Source organism: Myripristis murdjan, chromosome 16, assembly GCF_902150065.1.
Source record: "Myripristis murdjan chromosome 16, fMyrMur1.1, whole genome shotgun sequence".
Taxonomy (NCBI): Eukaryota; Metazoa; Chordata; class Actinopteri; order Holocentriformes; family Holocentridae; genus Myripristis; species Myripristis murdjan.
Window position 1 is genome coordinate 10,922,992 of NC_043995.1, and position 23,317 is coordinate 10,946,308.

Consider the following 23,317-nt stretch of genomic DNA (forward strand, 5'->3'; position numbering starts at 1 on the left):
ATGTTAAAGAATAATTCCTGATATTTTCCTGTGGCTCTCTAACAGCCACACAAATATTGGTCATTGGAGTTAAGGGTAAAATGCCACACATGACTCTGACATGTTTCAAATTCAGGCAAATTTTTTTTATTGTTTAGCATAATGCTGCTGTCTCTGATTTGAGATTATGAAGTTGATTTTACTGCCAGTTACATGACATGCCACATTTGCTCATCTAGCTCCCATTCCTTTTGCTTAGTGGACCTCTGTCAGAGAACCATCTCATGCATTTCAGCTCCATCTGCTCTCTCCTCTCAAGCTAAAAAGCCATGTGGACATCACTTGGAAATAGCTAAAATTTCCCTTTAACTCCAACAGATGGGCCACACCTGTAATCAGCCTGCAATAAAGTTGACTATGAGTATAATTCAGGCTATTGGCCACATTCATACAAGATAAAATAATCAGAATTTTAAGTGAAATTCTTATCTCATAAGATCATTTACTCGGAGCATTCTCTGGTACTCAGCCACTGTTAATGTTTAGCTGGGATTTGGGTTATATGAACTCATGTTGACATAACCTCTCAAAGGGCACCTGCAGCATTGTGTTAAGTTAAGCTGAGTGTAGTGAGTAGCAGATCCACTATTGATAGAATAAATAAAAGGAGGCCCTGACACATCCTATCACATGGGATAAATTCTCTGTTCATTGGGCCAGCATGCGGATCAGAATTTTTTTTTTTAAAGAGCAGCTGTTTTTCAAGTATCAAAGACCAGTGAGGAAGGACAAGGAATGAGAATAGAGGTCATCACCTAGAACAGTCTGTGTGCTGCAGAGGGCTTGTTCCATCTCAGCCAAATTTGACCCTTTTTCCTCTACTTGGGAAAACATTAGCACTGTGGGCCTCACTTTCAGCAGTGAAGCTGTAGGGAGCCAGAAAGAATAATAATGATTCCTATGTTTTAGTCCATGTAGCAAAGTATGAACTCTGTAAATTTGAAATAAATTGTCAGTCGTGACATATAAAAGTAGTCAAACCATCCTCTATTTGTCCATTTGTTTTTATTTGTTGATTAATGTCAGACATGTTCAACAGTGCATTTATATGAGTGATCAGAAGTATTACTCAGTAATGGCAAAAACAGGAAAAAACAATTAAACATGTAAACTTATTTAATTTTGTGTATCACCTTGCATTTAAATTAGCTACATCTACGACTCTCACAAGTAACCACCAATAATGCTTTAGCAAGTACAAATACAGCGTACAGTATTTAAACTATTTATTTGTAGGGAAATGATGCATTTGTAGCAAGTGTATAAACTAATTAAAGGAGCACAACAAAGACAGAAGACTTAAATTTTTATCAGTCATTCATGAAACTGTTTCACACTGATTCACATACTCACACAAGCAACATTTCAAATAATTTCAGACATCAAACTGACAAAATGACCTATTAGTAGCAGAAACCTCTTGTTATGTTGTCATAACCCGTATCACAGTGCACAAAATCCAAATGTCACCACTGGCTCAGAAACAGACAGAAATGCTGGATGTGTGTTGTACTGTTAAATCTGATGGAAGGGAGTAAATGTCATCAGGCAAAGATGCTGCCCATTGATCTTGTCCCTCCATGTTCCCCTTATGCATCTTATTCCTCGCAGGCCCAATATACAGTAGTACTGCAAGGCAAGTCATTCCATTCATCTGTCTGGCGTGCCACCTCCACGCAGTCCTCTTTGCCACGGTCATCATTGGGCTCCCCAGCTTGCCAGAAACCGTCACCTACCAAATCAGTGCCATCAACCCACTTCCAATTCCCCTCTGATTGCCTGTCTGATAGACCGATCCAGAGTCTTTCATTAAATCTGCTGAGAAACGTCTGCTCCTCTCTGGAATTTATAATCACCAGATCAGCTCCTCTGTCCTGACAGTCCTGTCTGCTCTTGCTCCAAGTTTTGCGTGACGTGGAGATGTAGTAGCAGCTCTTGCGGTACTTTATCCATCCACTGCGACAGACTTTTTCTAGAGATTGTGAGAGGGTATGTAGTCATTAAAACTTCGATACAATTCAAAACCGTAAGGACACAGTCATAACAACAGCTTGAGTTAATGTTTTGTACAGACTCATCATGCTCTCATGATTGAGTATGGCGTTATGCCTGTATAGACAGGAAAAGAATTTGCAATCAGCCATTAAAATGGTAAGACAGTTGCTACAAAAACATTCAGTCCATCAAAGCAGCATCTGGTAACCTAAATTATTGCCACAAGTAATCAGAAGGATAACTAGACTCCTGGAAACTGGACACAAGGATGGTCACAGTAGGTTGGAATCCAATTTCTCAAAAATATAAAGACCAGCACAAAGTTTTATGGATGTCCTGAAAGGAGATGGTATACATACGTGAGGAGCTCTGCTGTTGATTTTTAATTCTACCACAGTGGGTCCAAAGGCAAATAAGAGGCTTACCTGTGATGTTGCCAGAGAGAATTTTGACTTCCTCCTGCAGCTCATCTCGACTTGTAACCACAGTGCTGTATCGGCTCTGTAGCTGTTCATGCTCTTGAGTCAAGTTACTGATACTAGTCCTCAGCTGGTCCCTCTCATCCCTCAGGGTGTCTCTCTCTTTGGTCAGGTTGTTGTTGTCGCTCTGTAACTGGTTTCTGCTTTTGGTCAGGTTGTTGTTGTCGCTCTGTAACTGGTTTCTGCTTTTGGTCAGGTTGTTGTTGTCGCTCTGTAACTGGTTTCTGCTTTTGGTCAGGTTGTTGTTGTCACTCTGTAGCTGGTCTCTGCTTTTTGTCAGGTGGTTGTAGTTGCTCTGTAGCTGGTCTCTGTTTTTTGTCAGATTGTTGTAGTCACTCTGTAGCTGGTCTCTGCTTTTTGTCAGATTGTTGTAGTCGCTCTGTAGCTGGTCTCTGCTTTTTGTCAGGGAGCTGTAATTGCTCTGTAACTTTTTCCACTCTTCAGTCAGGTTTTTGTATTTGAACTGAATGTCATCCATTCCAGTATCATGATGTCCTGTAGCATTGGTGTCTGAAAGAGGATGCCAGTCAGAATCAAAGATGATAAAAAAAAACAATCACACTTGTGTGGAAGGATTTACATTTGAAAATCACAGGCAAAGGTTAATGTCTTAAGAGCATAAATAGCACAGTTTTGATTGGACAACAAACATTATGCTGCTTTTTTCTAACCTCAATTCACAATGCAGACCTTAACCCTGATTTTTCAGGAATATCCCCCAAATTCAGATAACCCCGCTCCAGAATGGGATTTAATAAGTCCAGGGCTAAGAGTGGGCACATCACACATTCTGAGCTAATGTAGCTCAGTGCCAGATGCTCAAAACTACTCACTTGTATTAAACTCTTAATGACTGTCTCTGGGTGTGGACTAGTATAAACCCTGGCGTGGTGCTAATTTGTACACTCTGAGTTAACGTAACACTGAGGATTTTGTTTGGCATGCATGCCCATTAGAGAGACAGTAGTGTACTCACAGTGGACTACAACACCTGTGAGGCCAGCCAGCAGCAGAAGACACAGCAGCCCCAGACACACTGCAGCAGCTCCAGCGCCCTTCTTAACTGAATCACACAGGATCACAGATTGTAAAGCCATGCCAACATTGAGACAATGCAGATGAGAAATTTTGCTGGCTGTATTTTTTTTAATCAGCAGTATTATACCATTATATATCTGTTCTTTTTACCATATCATATTATGTACATTGAATTTGTCCAGTTGCCAATTCTCATCCACAGCACTGTAAATTACTTTCACCCAAGTAAAGTGCCAGTTTTGGGGGAATCTGGTTATGTGTATGTTCTTACCTGAACTTGGAGATCCACCTCCATATTTTGCTTCATTTTTAAGATCATCATCAGACGCCTCCAGATTCAAATAATTGCCACTGATCTCTCCGAGGTAGCGGTCGTATGTCACCGACATCTTTCAAGCTAGTGGTCAGCACTTCTTCCTCTTTGTCTCCTCTTTATCCAGTTGCCCAGAGTGTTGCATCAAATGATTTTCATAAGACTTAGTGATTTGCTGACACAGCTAACACAAACCTCAAGGGGATATGTGTAATTTATTTAGGGAAGACAATACCCAAAACAAAAAGCACCCAAGAGAACTTTTTAAACCACTCTGGGACTGTATGTCAGTTGTGGGTATAGAGTACATTTGTGGAATATCCCTCCAAAATGCTTTTATTTTCTTATTATTTGTTTATTTATATTGGAGGGGCACTGTTTCTTTAACCCTATAAACAAATTCTAGTTCAATTATTGGAATTAAATGTCAATAATATGGATTTTAAAGGAATACTACAACATTTTGAGCAAAATACCTCTTTTCCGACTTTGACTGAGACAAGATGTTTGATACCATTATCACCTCTGTACATCCACTGATTCAGTTCCTATGGGTGGAATTTTGTGTCAGCTTAGCATAAAGACTTGACATCTATGTGAGTTGTCAGCCTATCTCCGTCAAAGTGAAAAAATAAACCTAACGTGGTGCTGTTTGAATTGTACTTTGACTACAGTCTGGAAGAAGCCCATTTGCGGAAGCTCTTCATCCTGATCAGCTGCTGGAGGATCCAGATTGTATGGCAAAGCGGCAGACCTCCAACCTGCTCAGTTACATACATACAGGAGGTGTTTCAAGCCTCTTTGCTGCTGTTTCTCCATAATCAAGAAGAAAGAAGAAATATCTTGAAGGACTCATTTCCTCTTGCGTGTGACCAAATTTCAAACATCATACTCACTCAAAATTAGTCATCTTGTCCTTGCAAAAAGAAGGGTCATATCCCCTCTTTTTCTTTGCTTATTTTTCTTGCACATCAAGCTAAAAAGCTAGACTCTTTTTAGCTGTGAGAACATGTTTCAACATGACCCAGTAACAACTGCACACAGTCACACTTAGGATTTGGTAAGTCACTTTATTGCGCTTATTGCAAATACTGGTGCTGAGTCAACATCAACACATTTATTCAGAAAGTGGTAACAAATCATAGGCATCAGCAGTATCAACTCACCACACTTCTTATAAACCTATTGATTTAAATTTTTAAGTGAAATGACATCAAGGTTGAATTTTTGTGAAAACATACACTGTTGTTGAAATTTGGTCACTACTTTGAGAAGCAATAACTGACCTTTGTTTTTGCCAACAACCCCAAAAACTGTGTTACAAGGCAATCTTTGTGATATCTCGCTCTGTATCTGCGGTCATGTTTTACTGTTCATTCATAGTTTTATTTTGTTATACTCACTCTCCCTCTCGTTTCAGATAACTTCACTTCCTGCCCGTGTGTGTGTGTGTGTGTGTGTGTGTGTATGATTGTGTAGCCACGCCTAGATTACTTTCACCTGTGTCATTAGTCTGTGTATATAGTCTGTGATTCCCCACCACAGTGCCAGTTTATCTTTGTCCTTAGTGTCAATTGATCCAGTGTCACTTCCTAGCCTTGTGCATCATCTCCTAGTGCAGGGGTGTCTAAACTGGTGCCATGGAGGGCTGAGAGGCTGCAGGTTTTCATTCCAACTGAAAACTCCACCAGGTGATTTCACTGATCACCTCACCTCCAAGCAGAGAGAAGGGACTAATCATTGAAATCACCTGGTGGAGTTTCCGGTTGGAATGAAAACCTGCAGCCTCTTGGCCCTCCATGGCACCAGTTTGACACCCCTGTCCTAGTGTGTTTCAGACCTCTGTTCATTTTCCTGAACTTTGCCCTCTCCTGGCTGGATTTATTGCCTGATCATTCGACCCCTGCTTGTTATACTTGACCTTAATGCTGCCTTCAGCTTACCAGACCCGTGGCCTGATTACTTGCCTGTGACTGTTGTACTTGATCTGCAATTATAGACTGAGTTTAATTTTATCTGGTGTTGAGTTGTGCTTTTGAGTCCCTGTCTGTTCTCCTTCAGTCATCATAATATTTCAGAAAACAATTAAATAATTGTTTACTGTCAGTTCTGTGTGCTCCATTTCATTTAGTGTAAATGCTTGTTCTCATTTTAAGACAGAAAAGCTAATGATGACAGCTCTTGAATTAAGATAAATAATCTTGTAGCTCTGGTTTTAAGATCTTTTCACTAAAAGTCTAGAAAAAAAGTGAAAGAAGAATTGACAAGATAGTGTTGAGTTTACTTGACTTAATGCCAAACTTGGAATGAGTGTTGTACCACTTATTTCAAGAGATATTTCTCTTCTCTAAAGCCTAGATATATTTACTTATTTCAAGGAATTGTACCAAATGAAATCGTCTTACTCCACTGTCAGAAAATTTCACTTATTTCGAGCCCGTTTCTTCTCAAATCAAGTATTTCTTTCTTAAATTTAGTTAATTTTTGCAGTGTAGGGCATGTCATCACGTAACCTGCCCCCAGCCTTCGGTCAATATTGTTAGAAATGCAGGAGGCCGGGTCTGGATTAGACAGGCTCACCAGTACAGGACCAACATCCTTGGTGTTCTGAAACTCTTCCAGGCATGATTGGGCATGCCACATCTTCCCCAAAGGAGAAGCAGGGATTGAGCCCACTTCTCTCTGCCTACCACAGGGACGGTAGAAGGGGAAGTAATAGAAGTAAACACCCATGACGAAGTACCCCCACTAAAGAATCTATGACGGGAAACATCTGCAACAGTAAAAGAGGAACAACCCCTCAGCTGCAGCAGGAGAACGCCCCCAAGTCACACACTGACACCCTAGGGCAGGCTGCATTTGTGAAAACCAGTGTAGACTAGCTGCCAATCCAGTTACAGAATAAGAATTATCAGCCAGATTGAGCCATTCTGACACATAAGGAGACATGCAAACTTATACACAGTTGACTCCATTTTCAGTAGACAGTGATTCAATGCAGTGTCCAGTTAGCAACCTAGTGCCCAACAAATGTTCTAACTGAAGATGCTGATTGTTTTTCTCCATAAGCCGCTAGTTACTGTGCTGATATTAGAAAGTGAAGCCAATTAAAGTTTTATTCACACCCCATGTGGCTGTAACCATGAGCTTTCTCGGCGTTTCACTACTTGGAACAAGAATGAGCTGGTTAAAAAACACCGGTGACAGTTAAAGATTTTTTAAAATGAAAATTAAGGACAATAGCTTATCCATCTGAATCCACAAAGGCCAAAACTTGTGTTTAGGCACGAGAAACATAAGCAGGTGGTCTAGGCTGCTGGGACGTCTGCAGTTGGCAGTATGGTTGCTGGGGTACCCAAGCCCACTGTGGCTCCTGTGGACCCCTGAGGGTGCTTGCTTGCCAGCTGAGTCTTGGCTGCGGGGGAACTTGAGGCTGTTGTGGTCGCTTGGATAGGTAGCTAGGCTAATCATAACCATCACCAGACCCTAACCTGGAACCATGGCTAGAGGGTACTCTATTGCTCTGTGGGGATAGCTGACTAAAGACTGAGCCACTTGATTCAGGCGCATAGTCTGGAATTGGTTCTTGAGAGTCCCTATGGTTCTTAGAATAGGCCGCAGATCCAAAAATGTAAGCTACTAAACAAACAAATTAGTTCATGCCTACAGCCAGGGAACTAAGCAGCTTTAGAATTCAAATTTAAACTCACCACTTGCTTGAGGTCTTCCCAAAGTTAGCAGAGACAATAGTGGCACTCTAGACAAGACAATGTGTTCACTAAACAATTAAAGAAATATGTCTTGACAAAGAAATTACTTAAAAAATGTTACCTTAAAAGAAAGCCCATGGCTTTAGCCACAGCTGCAGACTGGTGATGTGGAAAGTGAAATACAGGAATCTGTATCCCACTCCTACCAACTCATTGAACTGGATCAGTAAAGAATGATGAGCTCTGAAGCCATTTTTAAACTTCCCCCTCCTTCCTCATGCATTAATTGGACATAGGTAAAGGGGTGTTGTTGATTATTCACAGGAAAGGTCCACTCTATATACAATGCTGCTATTGGAAATGTTATGGCATGTTAAACATTTTAGTCCAATTTTTAGGAATCTTATTCCATGAAAATGAGTTTGTATTACTGTACCAAGCCAAAATGATTGTAATTTGGAATTTTGTCATGTTCCCCAGTGCAGAGACAACAGTTCACTAAATGTGGACTGTGTGTTTTGCTAAATGTAGAGAAGTTATTTCACACAGTTCCTGCTGACAGATAGCTGATTTTTGATCATCTGCTTCTACCTTGACAGTGTTTGGTCTGTTCACTGAATCATGGGTGATGCAGATGTGTCAGCGCAAGGCTTAGACTTGATGTTTATTTACAAAGATGCTGCTTCTGTTCAAAAGTTTAAGTTTTTGGAATGGACCCAAAAATGGCTCCAGTTTGAAGGCTTTGAAAAAAAAAAAAAATCCACTCACAGGGTGGCGAAATCAATAAGGCACAGTTCATTACAGCTCTATTTTCTCATCAAGGCTCAACCTGCCAGTAGTTTGCGAAGTAATGACACATCTGTGCCACTGTCCAATAGTGTCACCTAGTGGACAAACACAGGTCATGTTACTAGTCTGACAATGAAGAAGCATCTTTCTCAGTATTACAGGACAGGAACAAGATCTGAATGACCCCAGAATGCCAAGAGTTCATAATACTATACAGGTTTACAAATAGCAGGTACAGACTATAATACGGTTCAAGGGCCACCCTCTATATGACTCCTTCAAAGATCTGAAGAGAACCCTCAGATGTTTCTCACAACGGTTCAGGTAGTGAGTCATGGGAATGTTTCATAATATCATGATAGCCAGAATTTATATGAGACTGACATGATGCCCAGTTGCAGCAGATGTGTGTAGTGGCCTGACCTGAGAGTGAAACTTGCCAACTTTCAGTTCACCATGCCTGATATGAACTATGAAGCATTTTAAAAATACAGTGATAGTAGAATTGTGACAGAGGAGAGGATTTAGCGCCACTGTAGGTTTTCATGTGGTATTAAACACAAAGTATTGAGTATGTGTCTCAAGCAAATTTCAAGCCACTGCTAGTTGCTTTTTGGATGGCAACAAAATAAATGAAAATGATCGACTATAGATTGGACAAAATGCATACAAATGCAAACAAATTCTTCTTTTATGATCGTACCAGATGTTGTAACAATTATAATGCAGTCTAGTTTATGTCCATTTAAACCAGGTGCCAGTATGTATAAGTTGCCAACACTGCCAAGAAAAAAAGCCTTTATTGTACATATAAGGTGATTCTGATTATCAAAAAAAAAAAAAAAAAATCACATATAGTTAACAAATGTGTGAAGTGTCTTTTTGCACAAAATATAATCCAGATTTTTATAACTATATGTGCAATTCTAAAGTAATGAGTCATTCAGTAATCAATCCAGTCCATCATGATGATGCCAAAGCAGTTGTGACAACTCCTCCTCCCTCTCCTCCTCCTCCTCCCTCTCCTCCTCCTCCTCCTCCTCTTCTCCTGCTCTTTGGGAACTCACAGATGTAGAACATGGTGACTTCACACTCAACATGAGCCCAGGTCCCGGTGCTGAGCAGCTCCACGCAGCTGGAGTTGGTTGGGGGGGGTACACTGGGGATTAGCTCGCCGCCTTTACTCCAAGCTGCAAAACCCTGTAAAGGTCTGGAATCTGCATACACATAACGGCCTGCTCCCTCCTGAGGACAAAAAAAGTAATGCAGAGTGTAAGAAGTTCTCATTCACATTCAACTTCCAGCAACATTTTGAGCATCTACAGCCTATTTTGTAAAACTTCTACACACTCTTTGAAAAATGTAAATTCAAGTTCATAACCCAGCACAAAATCCACTTACAGTGTTCTTGCCGTGGGCCTGCAACCCAATATAAACCCTGGTCAGGCCTGCATGACTGATGTAGTCTGCTAAGAGGGAGTTGGAGTTGCTGGTCCTGGGCATGGCCAGGGTGCCACCTCTTAGCTTACAGTTCATTGAAGCATCTCTGAACCTCCTGGGCTCCTTCACCAACAGGTAGTACCTCTCCTCTGTCTCCTTCAGCCCTAGGATGACTGGACAGGACAGGGTTAACTTTTAAAGTTTATTATGAAGTGGTTACCAGTTTGACTGTATCTCACTCATTGTCGCATATCATGCTAATCTGGATTTACCATTCTTTAAAAACTTGACAGCGTTCCTCAGCTTGCTCACGCTGACATCCAACTGTCCAACCACCTTCCTGTACCTGCCACAGTCACAAGTTGTGCCTGAGGGATGAAGCAAAGGCTCATGCATTATGAACTATAGACAGTAATAGCACAGAACCACCTTCTCCTTGCATTATATGACAAGTCTTAGTGTAGGATCATCTTGCTGTGTGAGTCCCATTCATGATTACCTACAGATATACTGTATGTTGTCACTGTAGCTAGGATCTGCCTGCAGTTGTTCTCTCAGTTATTATCATGTGAAAAGCATCATGTGTTGAGTTTACCTAGCTTATAGTGGATGATAAGTAATTATATAAACCTATAGATTGCATTTTGATCATATTAGGTAATATCAAATTTCTGTGGTCTATATGGACTTTTATAGGAAAACAATGCCTTTATGACATATAACAGTATTATAATATTTTGCATTTTTCTGCATCTACCTACTTCAAAATGAATAAAGTAAAGAGACTGTTTCACATCATGTTGGTGACAATGAGCTTGGGGATTTTTAGCCTTGTCAGTGAACCATCTCACCTGGTTTCCCTTTTAAACCAGAAGGTCCATCCAAACCTGAATCGCCTTGGTCACCTACAGAAATCAAGAACAGAAATAACAGTACAAATCAATTATTAGAATATACCCACTTTTATCTGTGTGACATGCAAATGTAAATGTGCTGATATCATGGCATCTCTAAATGCCCACCCAGTGTCTGTCTCTCTTAGGAGATAATATGATGTAGTTACAAAAGACGACAACTAGATGGCAGCACCATACATGCTACACTATTTTACACTTTGCTGCACACAAGGCCAGATTTACTCAGGTAAGATTTGTAACCCTGTTCTAATATTTTCAATTGTAGCTACATGAAAACATAAATTAAAAAAAGAACAAAAAACAAATCTGGGTAAAATTTTACTAATGTTTGTTCATGTGATTTAGACTTTCTAGAAAAACAAAGAAATATCACTCCATGCTTCAGCCTTCCTGTTGAAATGGACCCTCCCAACTGGCAGTTGCAAATATAGGGGAAGTGGGCTGCAGTACAAACATCCCCCCAGGTTGCTTTTGTTTGAGGAAGAGTGAAATATTGTACCTTTATAACCTGACAAGCCTGAGTTATTTTCTTTGATACCAACATGATATGCATTTAGAATTTAGGCATTTAGCTGAAACTTTCAGCAAGAATACCTTGACTTCAAGCAGCAGAATAACTCACTTAGTATCATCATAAACCACTGTAAATGCCACTTTATTGATCATTTGAATGTTAAGCTGGCTTTCCTACAAAACATCAAAGAAATTGCAACTTTCCATCCATTTCCCCCAAGTTGCCTGACACAGATGTCTAAATATTTGCATTAAGTGAAACACTGAGACTCCTGCCACAGACTTTACTTATTACCATGCTGCCATTATATCAGCTTGTTAGCTTATTAAATAAAATGCTGCCAGACAGTTAAGTGTTCATCTCAGGGGAGAACTGGCGCAGCTTACAGTACAATACCTCTAAACAGACCTGATGCAGTTAGTTGGCTGTTTTTTCCACATGAACTCACTCATCATTAGGCATAGTTTTATGGTTTATTGTCTGAGATACTGTATAATATAGCTACTATCCCTTTCCCTCAAACCCACATTCAGTTCTGCATAGATAATAGTGGAATTATGCAATGCAGAGCAGATAGGAAGGATACCTGCTGGTGTCTCAGAGGACAGTTTTACAGACACTGACATGTAAATGAGCATCGTTTCCTATGTCTGCAGTGTGCCAGCTGCAGTGAGCTGTCAACAAGCTCAGCCAAACAATGGCACGTCCGCTTCAAGCGTTGTATCGCTGCTGTTTTCCTCAACAACATGATCAGATGCTCTGTTGAAGAGCAATTGAATGAGTTTGCTATTTCCCTAAATTTTCCCACTTTTTTTCCCCCAGGTGTTTTATGAGCTTTCAGTTATGAGCTCTCAGAATCCAGTCCTGTGACATCACCAAACTGCATTAACTGCATTGCTTGAAATAGTTGAAAGAAAACTTTATGGACAGGCATTTTCCTTTACACACATAAACCACCGAGAATACTGAGAAAAATGAGAATGCTTAATAAAGTTACGGGAATATAACCGCCCATAAAAACAAGATAAACATTCTCTGAACCATCTCAGTGCAGTGTTGTTAAATGACATCATAGGATTGTATGTTCTTTTACCTTCGGAGGTGATAATTGAAACAGAAAACAAATGAAAAAATAAAGAAACGGAAAACTTGGGATTTTTGAAGAAACTATCTAATAAACACAAAAACAACTTAATGACCAATTCTGGTGGAATTCCTCTTTAAGTGCACCAGCCAAAGGACTGATAAGTATGTTGATTTGAGTCCTCTGTAATTGTGTGGGTGGATGGTTACGGAGCAGCTGTCCAAGCCGAGGAGGCCTACAGCAACCTGAACATACTGATGGAAACAAGGCTTCTCTTCCAGGGAACGTCGTCTTGTTTACCTGAACCGACTCTGTATTGTCAGAGCAATTACATTTCGATTTTTACGCAGTTATATAGCCATTAAAGTCCTGTGGAAAGCTCATGCGTTTCTGTTGACAGCCGATGTTCCCTCCCACAGGTTGTTGTGGCAATGAACTCCCTGGTTGATTACTGTTTACTGTACTGTACATAATGTATGGGTTAATTGGAGGTGGGATAGACTACAGAGAGAGAGAGAGAGAGCCAGAGACAGAAACTGTTTACCTTACAGATGCATACAGGAAACATATGAACTCTCCAGGGATTCAAATGATTTTCCATTGTTGTGATACCTTTGTCTCCAGCAGGCCCCATCTTCCCCGTGTGACCCATGTCTCCTTTAAGCCCCGTCTCTCCCGGCACTCCTGGGGAAGACGGCGATGACGAAGAGGAGAAAAGAATATTAGAGAAATTAACGAAATCTGGTTTATTTTCCAATGCAGCGCAGTGATTTTTATTACACACTTTAATGGGCATCTTGTATGGGGTTAGAATGATTAAATTTGAATCGTCATACATTGAAAACATTTCTTTAAAGTATAAGTCGTCTCAATCTGGTCGTTCACATTCTACCAAATATTACTATTTACCACGATGTTTATATTTTTCCGTTCATTTTGTGATTATTTTGTTATAGCAAACCTCATCAATATAATTGCATGCTCCTAACATCCTTTAGAAATTTGCTCCACAGGTCCTGGGGGTTTCTTCCAACCATGTCTGAACTGCTTTGCTCCTCAACTGACACTGTTATTATTATTTTGTGCCAGTAAATAAATTTGGGGAAAAAATGATGATTTATGTTGGGCACTAACAAAAGCAGTTTGTACTGGGAGCATGTTCAGGGCTTGAAGAGAGACTTTGTGCTCTGGATATGTCGAAACACAAAGTGGGAATTTCCGCTTTTTGAAAGTAATTCACTACAGATCACTGAATACCCAGTGTAAAATGTCATAAGTAATATAATATTCTCATATACTCAAAAACAAATAATTTTTTCAATAACAGGCAATCTGATTACTCTGTTGTCACAGTAACTTTAATGATACTGGATAATAAACTGAACCAAAGTGCCTTAAAGGGTTGAAGAGTAACAGATTATAGTAATCTGATTACGCACATTAACTTTAATCTGTGAATCCTGGCCCACATTAAGTAATTTTTATTCAGTTTATTACTCAGAGTTGTTCACCTATTTTAGAACAGTGTTAAGAGAAAAACTGACATGTGAGGTTGAGAGGGATATGGAGAAGGTGAGAAGGTGATGAAGAATGAATGAATGTTACAGAGGGAGAGTATCAGAGGGAGAAAGTGTGTGTGTGTGTGTGTGTGTGTGTGTGTGTGTGTGTGTATGGGAAAACTACTGGAAGACTAAGGCTTTCTGCCAGGACCTGAATGAGTATTTCCTCAGGAAACCATTCAACTGCAAATGGATGGCGTTTGAAATAATAACTGACGCACTGGAGAGCCCAGTGGCTTTTGGAGGGATTTACCACACACACACACACACACACACACACACACACACACACACACACACACACACACACACACACACACACACACATGCATGCACACACACATACACAGTCACCTATTCACAAGTATTTCCCATTTCCCCCTCTCTCATGTTCCTTCTACTTGCTGATTTGTGAGGAGGGCTGATGAAAGGTGTGAGGTCCTATGGAGTCCTGCGGAGCTTTGGCCTATGGGTAATTTCACTATTTCAGTGTAATTGTAGTGTAATTTTCCACTTGAGTGCCACAGATGGAGCATCAAAAGGTGACCTCATATCGAGCAACATGAGAACACAACAGACTCCCTCCTCCTCACTGTTGTCCTCTGTCTATAGCAAGTAATTAATGTGATTTTCCAGTGAGTATGCCTGCCAGTTTAACCGTCTATCTGAACCTCCAGATAACAGTCCCACCAATCATTCCCCTCTGCTCTTTACAATGGCTAACCCCTCTAACTGGTGTAACGTCTGAATTCCCCAGCTGCTGCAGGATAAAAGAGGCAAAGGCAGCATTTTTCACCGCAATCAGGGTGCACACATCACAGTTAAAACAAATTTTAAGGAATTTTAATAGGACACGCATCGGTGGGAATTCCCAAATTCCCAGTGCCTAATACAGTCTTTAAAAACCAAGAGATGAAATTACTAAACAAAGCTAATTCAACATTGCATTGTTTGTTCAATGACAATTTGGTGTGACAATGCTTTCTGCTTTCTCAGACTGTATATAGTGGCTTATCATAGAGGAGAAGGCATGTAATAAGCAGCAAAAGCTTTTAGCCATGCTTCAGAGTTGAACCAGAGTGTTGCAAATACACAAAATGCTCTGTTGCCTGCTGTCCTAACAGTTGCAACTAAAACTTTAAAGGAAGAACTCCCCACTACAACTTCAGGAGCAGTTTTGAGCAAACCGCATTGTATGCATGCAGCCTAATTACACTGACTCACATTACCATAAATGAGTAGCTTTTTGCTTCCTTGTCCATTACGAGTATTTTTAGTATTATAAGTAATCTTACTTTAGTTAAAGGTATACTATGTAGTTTCATAGGGGAGGCCACAACACTTTGTTTACTGATTTAAAGGTTTGAGGAGGGATAAAACCCATTAGGTTCATAATCTTAGCTCTGATCACTGCTGGCATTGATCCAACACTTCTAAGTGTCTCTTGAATCCCAAAGTTTTGATATCACATGTCCATAAGAACATTATGTTTTGGGTTGTAATGTGGCAAAAGCCCCGTGCTGAACTCATGAGGCACGCATAAATTAAATTGTTGAAAATGAATTAGCACTCATCATCTTTTACCATATCATAACAAAGCGGTGACTTTTGAAACTACCTAGTCTGCCTTAAGTAGGTTTCTTCTGGGGAACTGTACTTCACTACATTTTAAATCACCTTCATTACAGAGTGCTGTTTTTCTTGGCTGCCCGTAAGCATCAGAAACTGGACTGACATAAACTGGCCAGTTGTGGCCGGTTGTTATTCGCCATGAGTGAGCGAGCGCAATCTAGCCCTACTTTGTTTGTGCACCTCATTTTTGTCATTTCCAAATTTTCCAATGAAGCAATAAAGCTTCTCTAAAATGTAAGTAATTATGTTTTACTCTAAATATATTTTAAATCAGCTACTTTTTACTTTTACTGAGCAATTTTCTAGGTCTGTAAAATTTCAGAAAGGTAACAGTACTTCTTGAGCACGATATTTTAGTACACTTTTCGCCCCAAGTGCAAATGTAGGATAACTGCTTGACTTTAATAGACTGTGAGCAATATACTGTTTTTGTTGCCCACCGGACCTCTGGAAGCATCATTAACAGTCAAGGATTCCTTTTTTAAAAACATTTCTAAATAAGTGACTGTTTGACATTTCCTGTAAAGAGGCCTAAACTAAAACGGGGAATACATGCGTCACCCCATTGAGCTGCTGACATAATGCAGCTAGAAGACATCATAGGAACCTGTGTTCATTCCTACGGTAAGCATACACACAGCAAACCATAATGATTAGGCTTGCCATACTGTTGAAAAGTTGCCTCTGAGTTGAAAAGTTGAAAAAGCAGACATCAAAGTTTATTTTTTTCCTCTTTTTTTCACTCCTTCCTTTTTTTTGGAAATGACTCAAACAATCCTGGCATTTGTCTCTCACACACTCTGATGAGAGAAGTGTGTGTGTGTCTGCGGAATGGGGGTGTGTGTGTGTGGGTGTGTGTGCGCACAACATCTGGGAGGGTGTGTCTGCTGGTATGGGCGTACGTGCTTGTGTGTGTGTGTGTGTGTGTGTCAGAACCTGTGAAGTGTACTGAATAAAGCAAACATCTGCCCAGAGAAAGAGGGCAGCCAGGAACCAATGCCTGCCTGCCTGCCTGAGTGTGTGTGTGTGTGGAGATATACGCGTGTGTGTGTGTGTTGGTCTGCATACACTATCTATACACCCTCCTGCATTTGTGTGTGTAGGTGTACATCTGCATTCTTGTGTCTCTTTGTGTGCACGCCTTTGAGCGCTAGAATGCAGGCCCAAGAATGTGTGTGTATATGTGTGTGTGTGTGTGTGTGTGTTTGGGTGTGTGTGAGAGACATCTGTGTACTTTATATGCCTGGCTGGTTGGCCAGCGAGACTACCAGCCCAGTTGGAACACATATGGCGAAGCGGGACGCCACTGCTTTCCTCAGCAGCAATTAACACGTCTGCTTCCTCTACAGAAACACAGGCGTGTGAGGCTGTGGGTCTGGAGGCGAGCGGAGCAGAGCAGGGCTCTCTATGTGCCACACAGCACGGCAAAGTAAGCTGTCGAAAGCTGGGAAAAGCAAAACCCACTGCCAGGACAAAGCCAAGCTGGTCGGCTATGGCGGGAAACTGAAGGTGTCATTGTTTGTTCATGTTATACCAGCAATGCAAGTGATATTTTTTGAGTCATATAGGGATGAAATCAGATTTTATGTTCCCATGCAAAAACAGCACAAAGCGGAGCCAAGTCAGGCTGTAGTTCCCCTTTCATTTTCTCCTGCCCTTTTTTCCCTTTTCAGTTGTTTTTCAGCCCTTGTAATGTATGTTGGGAGAATGCTCGTAAAAGATAGTAAGTGTAGGGTTTTCTCAGTAATTCACTTCATGTGGGTTACATTTACATGCACATATAATAACACTTTAATTTGGTAAGAAACTAGAGCATAGTGCAAGTAAGCTGTATGTGTTACCAGGGCCGTTGGAGCAAATTTCTTTTTCTTTTTTAAAGGGAGGACTTTGGACATCTTCTTGAAAGCCAAATGCAATATGTAGTTTAAAGTCAGGCGAATTTCTTCTGTTCCAACATTTAATCTCCCTTTTTAATTCAGGCCCAAATTTTCTAGTCCAACCTAACCTTGACTAAAAAAACAAAAACAAAAACAAAAAACAGTGTCATCTAAATCTCCAAATCCAACCAGAACCTAAAAGATAACTGCTTCTTCTTCACAGACTGGAGCTGAATAAATAGGCATTATTGGTCCATGATCACATACTAAACAAAGTTTACAGCGAGTAGTGGATGTGCTGACTTACAGTTCTTTGTAGATTTTAGCATGAAACCTACCCAAACTGAGCAATTAAGTCAGAAATTTGGGCCAAAACAAACTGAACCTGCTGGGTCCTTTTTGGTTTGAGCATAAATATCAAACTCCAAGTTGAATGCATATGGATGGTTGGCTGTATTAGAGAAACTGGGTTGGTGAATAGTAAAACTGGCACTAAACAGAGTGGCAGTGGCAACAGTGGATGATACCTGGAGGTCCTGGTGGTCCATTTTTTCCCAGCCTCCCTTGCTCTCCCTTCTCTCCAACTTCACCTTGGTCTCCTTGAAGTAAAGAAGGTCAAATAAATGTTAGTCTGAGAGGGAATGTGCATAGGAATAGGACATGTCGACCATGATCCGTGATTGCACACTGCGGTATGTTTTCCATTAGGTTTTTGCACATATAGCTCAGTTCAGTAGGTTCAGCCGAGGCAAGGCACCTGAACACAGTTGAGGCTGGCTTCCTTTCATCTGGTTTTGGCTCATTCCCAGTGACATGTAGCGCCCTCAGAACCATCAAAGGGTGATGCTACTCATATTCAATTCAAATCAATAGTAGGCCAAGAACTGTCACAGCACACTAGGCTACATGTGCTCGAGGTTATCCCTGAGTGCTTATCTGAACAAAAACGTTTCCATGCTATAAAAGTAAATTGCCATTCTATAATGTTGTAATACACATAATTCTCTGCTAAACTATCATTCATTCATTCATCTTCTTAACCGCTTATCCTCACTAGGGTCGCGGGGGGGTGCTGGAGCCAATCCCAGCGCACATAGGGCGAAGGCAGTGAAACACCCTGGACAGGTCGCCAGTCCATCGCAGGGCAGACAGACAAACACTGACATTCACACACACAATCACACCTAGGGGCAATTTAGCTTCTCCAATTCACCTAACTTGCATGTCTTTGGGCGGTGGGAGGAAACCGGAGTGCCCGGAGGAAACCCACGCAGACACGGGGAGAACATGCAAACTCCACACAGAAAGGACCTTGGGTGGCTGCTAAACTATCATTTGTCTGAAATATTGCTTAAAAGAAAATGCAATGGCTCTGTAAAAAGTCATCAAGTACTTGGTTACTTTCAAACAAAAATCAGTAAAGACTTATTGCATCATTTTAGCTGTGAAAGCATAATCTCGCCTAACCAGACCACTATCATCCTGCTGTAGGGGAAAAAACACCCTGGCCTGTTTGTATTAGTCTAAACCAATCACAATCGCCTTGGCTGGCACTAAGCACAGGATGTGGCGATGGTGCCCTTGCAAAATAGTGTCGGGGGGAAGTTGTTTTGGTGCTCATTGGACTCATTAAAACCATAAATGATAGATGATTTCATAGCTGCATGTCATTAAACCGATATCACAGAAGCTTGTGTGACGTGGAATGGATTGGTGCGCTGGCACATGTACACTTGCTCAGAGGGTGTTGTTTCAGGTAGCAACGGGGATTTTGAAACTGGTAACACACACACGGAAAGGGAGAATGACGACTGAAATAGTCGCCCAGAGGCAGGCTTATACCTACAGTCTACATCCTGTGAGTCAGACTAATGAAAGCACAAATCGGATGGAAGTGGTGTGTCCTTAGTGGGGGCATCCCATTTTGGTTAAAAAAAAAAAAAAAAAAAAAAAAGCATGAGGCAAGAAAATGAGAAAGAGAATCTGTCTATTAGCGCTGTAATTTACCCCCTGTTCATTGGTTAGACTGGTACATTTTATGTTGCTGAATGATGAGCTTTGAAATTAAAAATCGACCACGTCTATTAGCCTGGAGAAGGGCTTTGGAAAATGGATTATTTAATTCTTCAGGCTGGCTAGGCTTTGAATTTTTGATATGACGTTTTTCACCGCACATCAAAGTGTTTCTGCTTGCATAACAGAGGAAAGTTTCATACTACACATACAGTAGAATGACTCATACGCCTTCACTACACTGGCGTGATGAAGATGACGAATGTCATCGAGTTTTCACATAACGTGCCTGTGCTGCTTCATGAGGAAGTGCAACAACCAATTTATCTGCGGGACAAACAAGAGGATAAAAGCACATTCCAAGTTTTCTGCCAACTTAAGATGATTTATAATTTTAATATTCAAGGATTTCAATGAAATAGCCCACAGTAAACAAACTCCAATGAAATTTAATAAAGCTGCCTAATTATTCCAATGACCTGAACTATTTTGACCAGCCACACTGCACTGTTAACCATTGTTATGTCTAAAAATAAAACTCATTCAAAACACACACATACATACACACAGACAGACTGGTCAATAGTGTCTGTGATGAGTCTTACAAATAAGCAGCTCGGTTCAGTAACAGCTGTCTAAATACACACATTCACAATGGGACTGACTCCATCCAATGGAAAACTAACAAAGCCTCCATGTGGTTCAGTGTGAGTGTGCATATAAAGTATGTGATGTTACTGTTGACTCTGCCCTTGTGTTCCCACAAGAGGTTACCCAAAAGGTCAAATGGACTTAATGGGATAGGACTTTGTTGTTCAAGCAATATGGTAAAATAATCTTTGGTCATGAGATTGGAGGTAACGTAAGCATATCCTTTCGTGGTACCTAATGTATATTTTTCTTCTGGTTACATATTATCTCCCGATAAAGGCTTTGTTTGCACAGCTGAACTGACAGACCCCTGACCTAATAAGGCATTCAATAGGGATGTGATGATTCACGATGCATCTACATGCACCTAGCCTAATAAGGTACACAAAAGGGGTGTGATGATTTACGATGCATTGACATGTACCGGGTTTAATGTGTTAGATGTGGCGACATTGATTCAGATAGCCTCTATCATTACAAAGCTGTGAATTGCAGAAAATTGATGCAGCACATTGTATATTGATGCATCCTGATATGTCATGCATGTGACTTTTTTTCACGTCAGCTAATTATGTACTAATTACTTACTTATTACTAATTGTTGTTACTTCATTTTGCATGCATTTGTTTCCTGTTTCCTCGCTCCCTGTGCCATTTCTGTGCGATCCCTCTATGTGAGCATCACTGTTGATCTGTACGCTCAACAGTGCCAAAATGTGGCCAAATGTGCAATTCCGCCATTTCATGCATGCATGTATTACCTGACTGCTGCTTCAGGATTGTTTTTTCTTGTTAATAGTCACAAATAGTGTTGCAGCATGATGTGCACATGTCCGCAAAAGAGAGAGCATGTTGGTCTCCTGCAGGCGATGTTGTGAGAAAGTGAAATATTCGGCTCCTGTTTCAAATTCCACATTTATGCCTATGGTTTCTCTTAGTTTGGTCTTGTCTGTTTTTTTTTTTTTTTTTTTTTTTTTTTCAAAATACGATCATTTTAATCCTCTAGCGTGATAGTTTAAAAATTCCCATCTGGCAACGCAGCTGATGCTCCTTTCTTTCCTCTTCAGTTCCTCAGCAATATTGACCAACAGTGAAAAAATTGATGTTGCACCGCCAAATGTTCATAAAGAGCGTGTGGACTAAGTTAGGATTTTATAAGACAGATGGGAAACTTTGCTGCAACACATTTATGCAAAACATCAGTGAAATACATGGGTTGCTACCCGATCCCTATCGGTTTTGCACATGTGCACCTCAATGAGCCACAGCTAAAAAAAACCCCATTTAGTCCAAAAAAGACTTTGTTTTGTTTTTATTTTTTTTCAGTAAAACTGAAAAACCTGAGCCTCTTAGCCAAAGTTAACTTTGTTGGCCAAAGCCAGTCTTCTTTATCGTTTGCTTATTCAGGTTATCAGCTCATTAAGGCAATGGCAACAACCTTCCTGCATTCGATTTGCAAAGCACATGAAAGCAATGCTATTTTTAGCGAACAAGCTCAGGTTTTTACTGTTGTCTTGCAGTTGAGAGTTGCACATTTGTAGTACTGATCACAGTGCTGTTTGGGCAGGAGGCACAGTTCAGGTAGTGACAAGCTGCTCTAACTTCCCGGTGCACATTCAGAGATTTCATCGAGTCACTTCGGGAGAGTGAGTGACACCAGCTGGAGGTTAAAGCATGGAAAAGGTAGTATCAACATACTCCTTTTCTCTCCCTCCTGGTGCTGGATTGCAACTAACAGTAGAACTATAACATTGAGTCAAAATGTAGAGTCATGCTATTGTGTTGCATCGCATCGCACCTCATCATAGCATATCTTGACAGGGCTGAATTGTATCATAGCAAACTGTTGGCTGCTTAAAATGTATCTAGATAAATTGTATTGTTCATTATGTACTGAGGTACATATTGAAACAGTCTCCATGGGGGAGATGCACACCCCTAGTATTCAGTGCCAGATGCTGCATGTTCACTCAACAAGAAATATCTCCTTTTGAACCAGATGTCAAAGCCATTTTTTCAGTACTGCAAAACAAACAGCAAAAAATAATGCAGCTTATTGTGTGGTTTATTAGGTCTGTGTGTTGTCTCCACACAGTTATGGCTGTCTGAATCAGCAGGAGAACAAGCTACTGGATGTCGTAAAAAACTGCAAAAACATCGAGGGGAGGCATTCCCTCCAGAAGACCATGGGCAGCAGCAGACTGCGAGCTAATAAACTGCAGGACGTTACATGCTTGGTGCCTTTTTCATCAGCTCTCTCATCCCTCCAACATAGCACGGGTGGTTTTCCCCACTCTTGTATTTTGTCAATGGGATTTTCCATTCAGCGAGCTTTGTGGTTTGCACATTTCCATTGACAATCATGTATTTACCATTTAAATGAGGGTCTTATCCATTTGCAAGTCAGTGTCAGTGGAAGATGCTTAAATTTTCTCCAGCATTACAAATAAACAATACTGCAAAGGCTGCACTGATCAAATTCACAGCACCAAAAACTAAACATTTGAGAAATATGACTTTCCCAAGAATAACAAATCTTTGATAGCTTTATTTAGAATATAACAAGGTTGCAGGACAGGTAAGATGCATGGTGCTTGAACAGGAGACATGACATGTTTGGTGTCTTAATTTGCACTACATACACATATATGATTCTTTTTAACAATGGAATTTTTGATGGAAAGATTTTTGTCAAGTTCAACCAAGTTTAAACACAAAACACAGACATATGTGCACAAAATGGAGACAAGCCTTACCTTTAGCTCCAGGCAGGATAGAGTTGGTGCAGACTTCTGTAGAGGCATGGAGGGAGTTGAATACAGCTGAAAAGACACAGAGCATCAAGAACCTCTCACCAAATCCCCCCGACATCATCTCCCATACCAGTCCAGCAGTTAGGTTACGGTCATTACTGTCTTGTAGCGCTTATAAAACCATCAAACCGCAGAGGGTCCGACAATCCTGATTTGCTTTTAGCAGGTTGTGGCTGTAGTAAGAATCCTGCTTTTGCTCTGTAATTGCGCAAATATATAACCAGGAGGACTGGATCTGTGCAGCACTAATGAACACACATGCGCACTTCAATACACACACAGTTACGGATGCACACTTGTTTACAGAGTCTTATCATTCACTTGTCATATTGTCAAACAACACTGACCAGATGAGCGCATTCCTCAGCCTCTCTTGCCTCCAGAGCCTGACTGTTTTTAACTGGGTGCACATTACATATATAAAACAGTGGAGGAATAGTAATGGGGTAAAGTT

The 23,317-nt window shown here is 40.7% G+C and overlaps 2 protein-coding genes across 2 annotated transcripts; both read right to left on the bottom strand.

The window, feature by feature from the left end:
- Positions 1–1,173: 1,173 nt before the first annotated feature.
- Positions 1,174–4,813, bottom strand: LOC115373834 (asialoglycoprotein receptor 1-like). Its single transcript, XM_030072419.1, has 5 exons — positions 4,761–4,813; positions 3,823–3,981; positions 3,490–3,576; positions 2,460–3,023; positions 1,174–2,011 (listed from the first exon to the last, which is right to left on the bottom strand). Exons 2-5 carry the CDS (start codon positions 3,938–3,940, stop codon positions 1,638–1,640), a joined length of 1,143 nt encoding a protein of 380 aa, XP_029928279.1. The 5' UTR covers positions 3,941–3,981; positions 4,761–4,813; the 3' UTR covers positions 1,174–1,637.
- A 3,585-nt stretch (positions 4,814–8,398) lies between these two features.
- colec10 (collectin sub-family member 10 (C-type lectin)) lies at positions 8,399–22,921 on the bottom strand. The gene is made up of 8 exons (XM_030072079.1): positions 22,807–22,921; positions 17,914–17,985; positions 12,931–13,002; positions 10,655–10,708; positions 10,076–10,171; positions 9,765–9,976; positions 9,393–9,608; positions 8,399–8,458 (listed from the first exon to the last, which is right to left on the bottom strand). The coding sequence occupies exons 1-8, from the start codon at positions 22,919–22,921 to the stop codon at positions 8,399–8,401; spliced, it is 897 nt and encodes a 298-aa protein (XP_029927939.1).
- Between the last annotated feature and the right edge of the window lie 396 nt (positions 22,922–23,317).

Bases quoted from the DNA above. Each gene is read 5' to 3' on its own strand.
- LOC115373834 (XM_030072419.1), bottom strand. From the start codon at position 3,940: ATGTCGGTGACATACGACCGCTACCTCGGAGAGATCAGTGGCAATTAT. The intron at 3,577-3,822 runs GTAAGAACATAC...TGTGTGATTCAG, and splicing joins AGGTGGATCTCCAAGTTCAG to TTAAGAAGGGCGCTGGAGCT. The intron at 3,024-3,489 runs GTGAGTACACTA...ATCCTCTTTCAG, and splicing joins CACAGGTGTTGTAGTCCACT to ACACCAATGCTACAGGACAT.
- colec10 (XM_030072079.1), bottom strand. From the start codon at position 22,921: ATGTCGGGGGGATTTGGTGAGAGGTTCTTGATGCTCTGTGTCTTTTCA. The intron at 9,609-9,764 runs GTAAGTGGATTT...TTTTGTCCTCAG, and splicing joins AGGCCCACGGCAAGAACACT to GAGGGAGCAGGCCGTTATGT. The intron at 8,459-9,392 runs GGAGGAGAGGGA...TTTGTCCACTAG, and splicing joins GGAGAAGAGGAGGAGGAGGA to GTGACACTATTGGACAGTGG.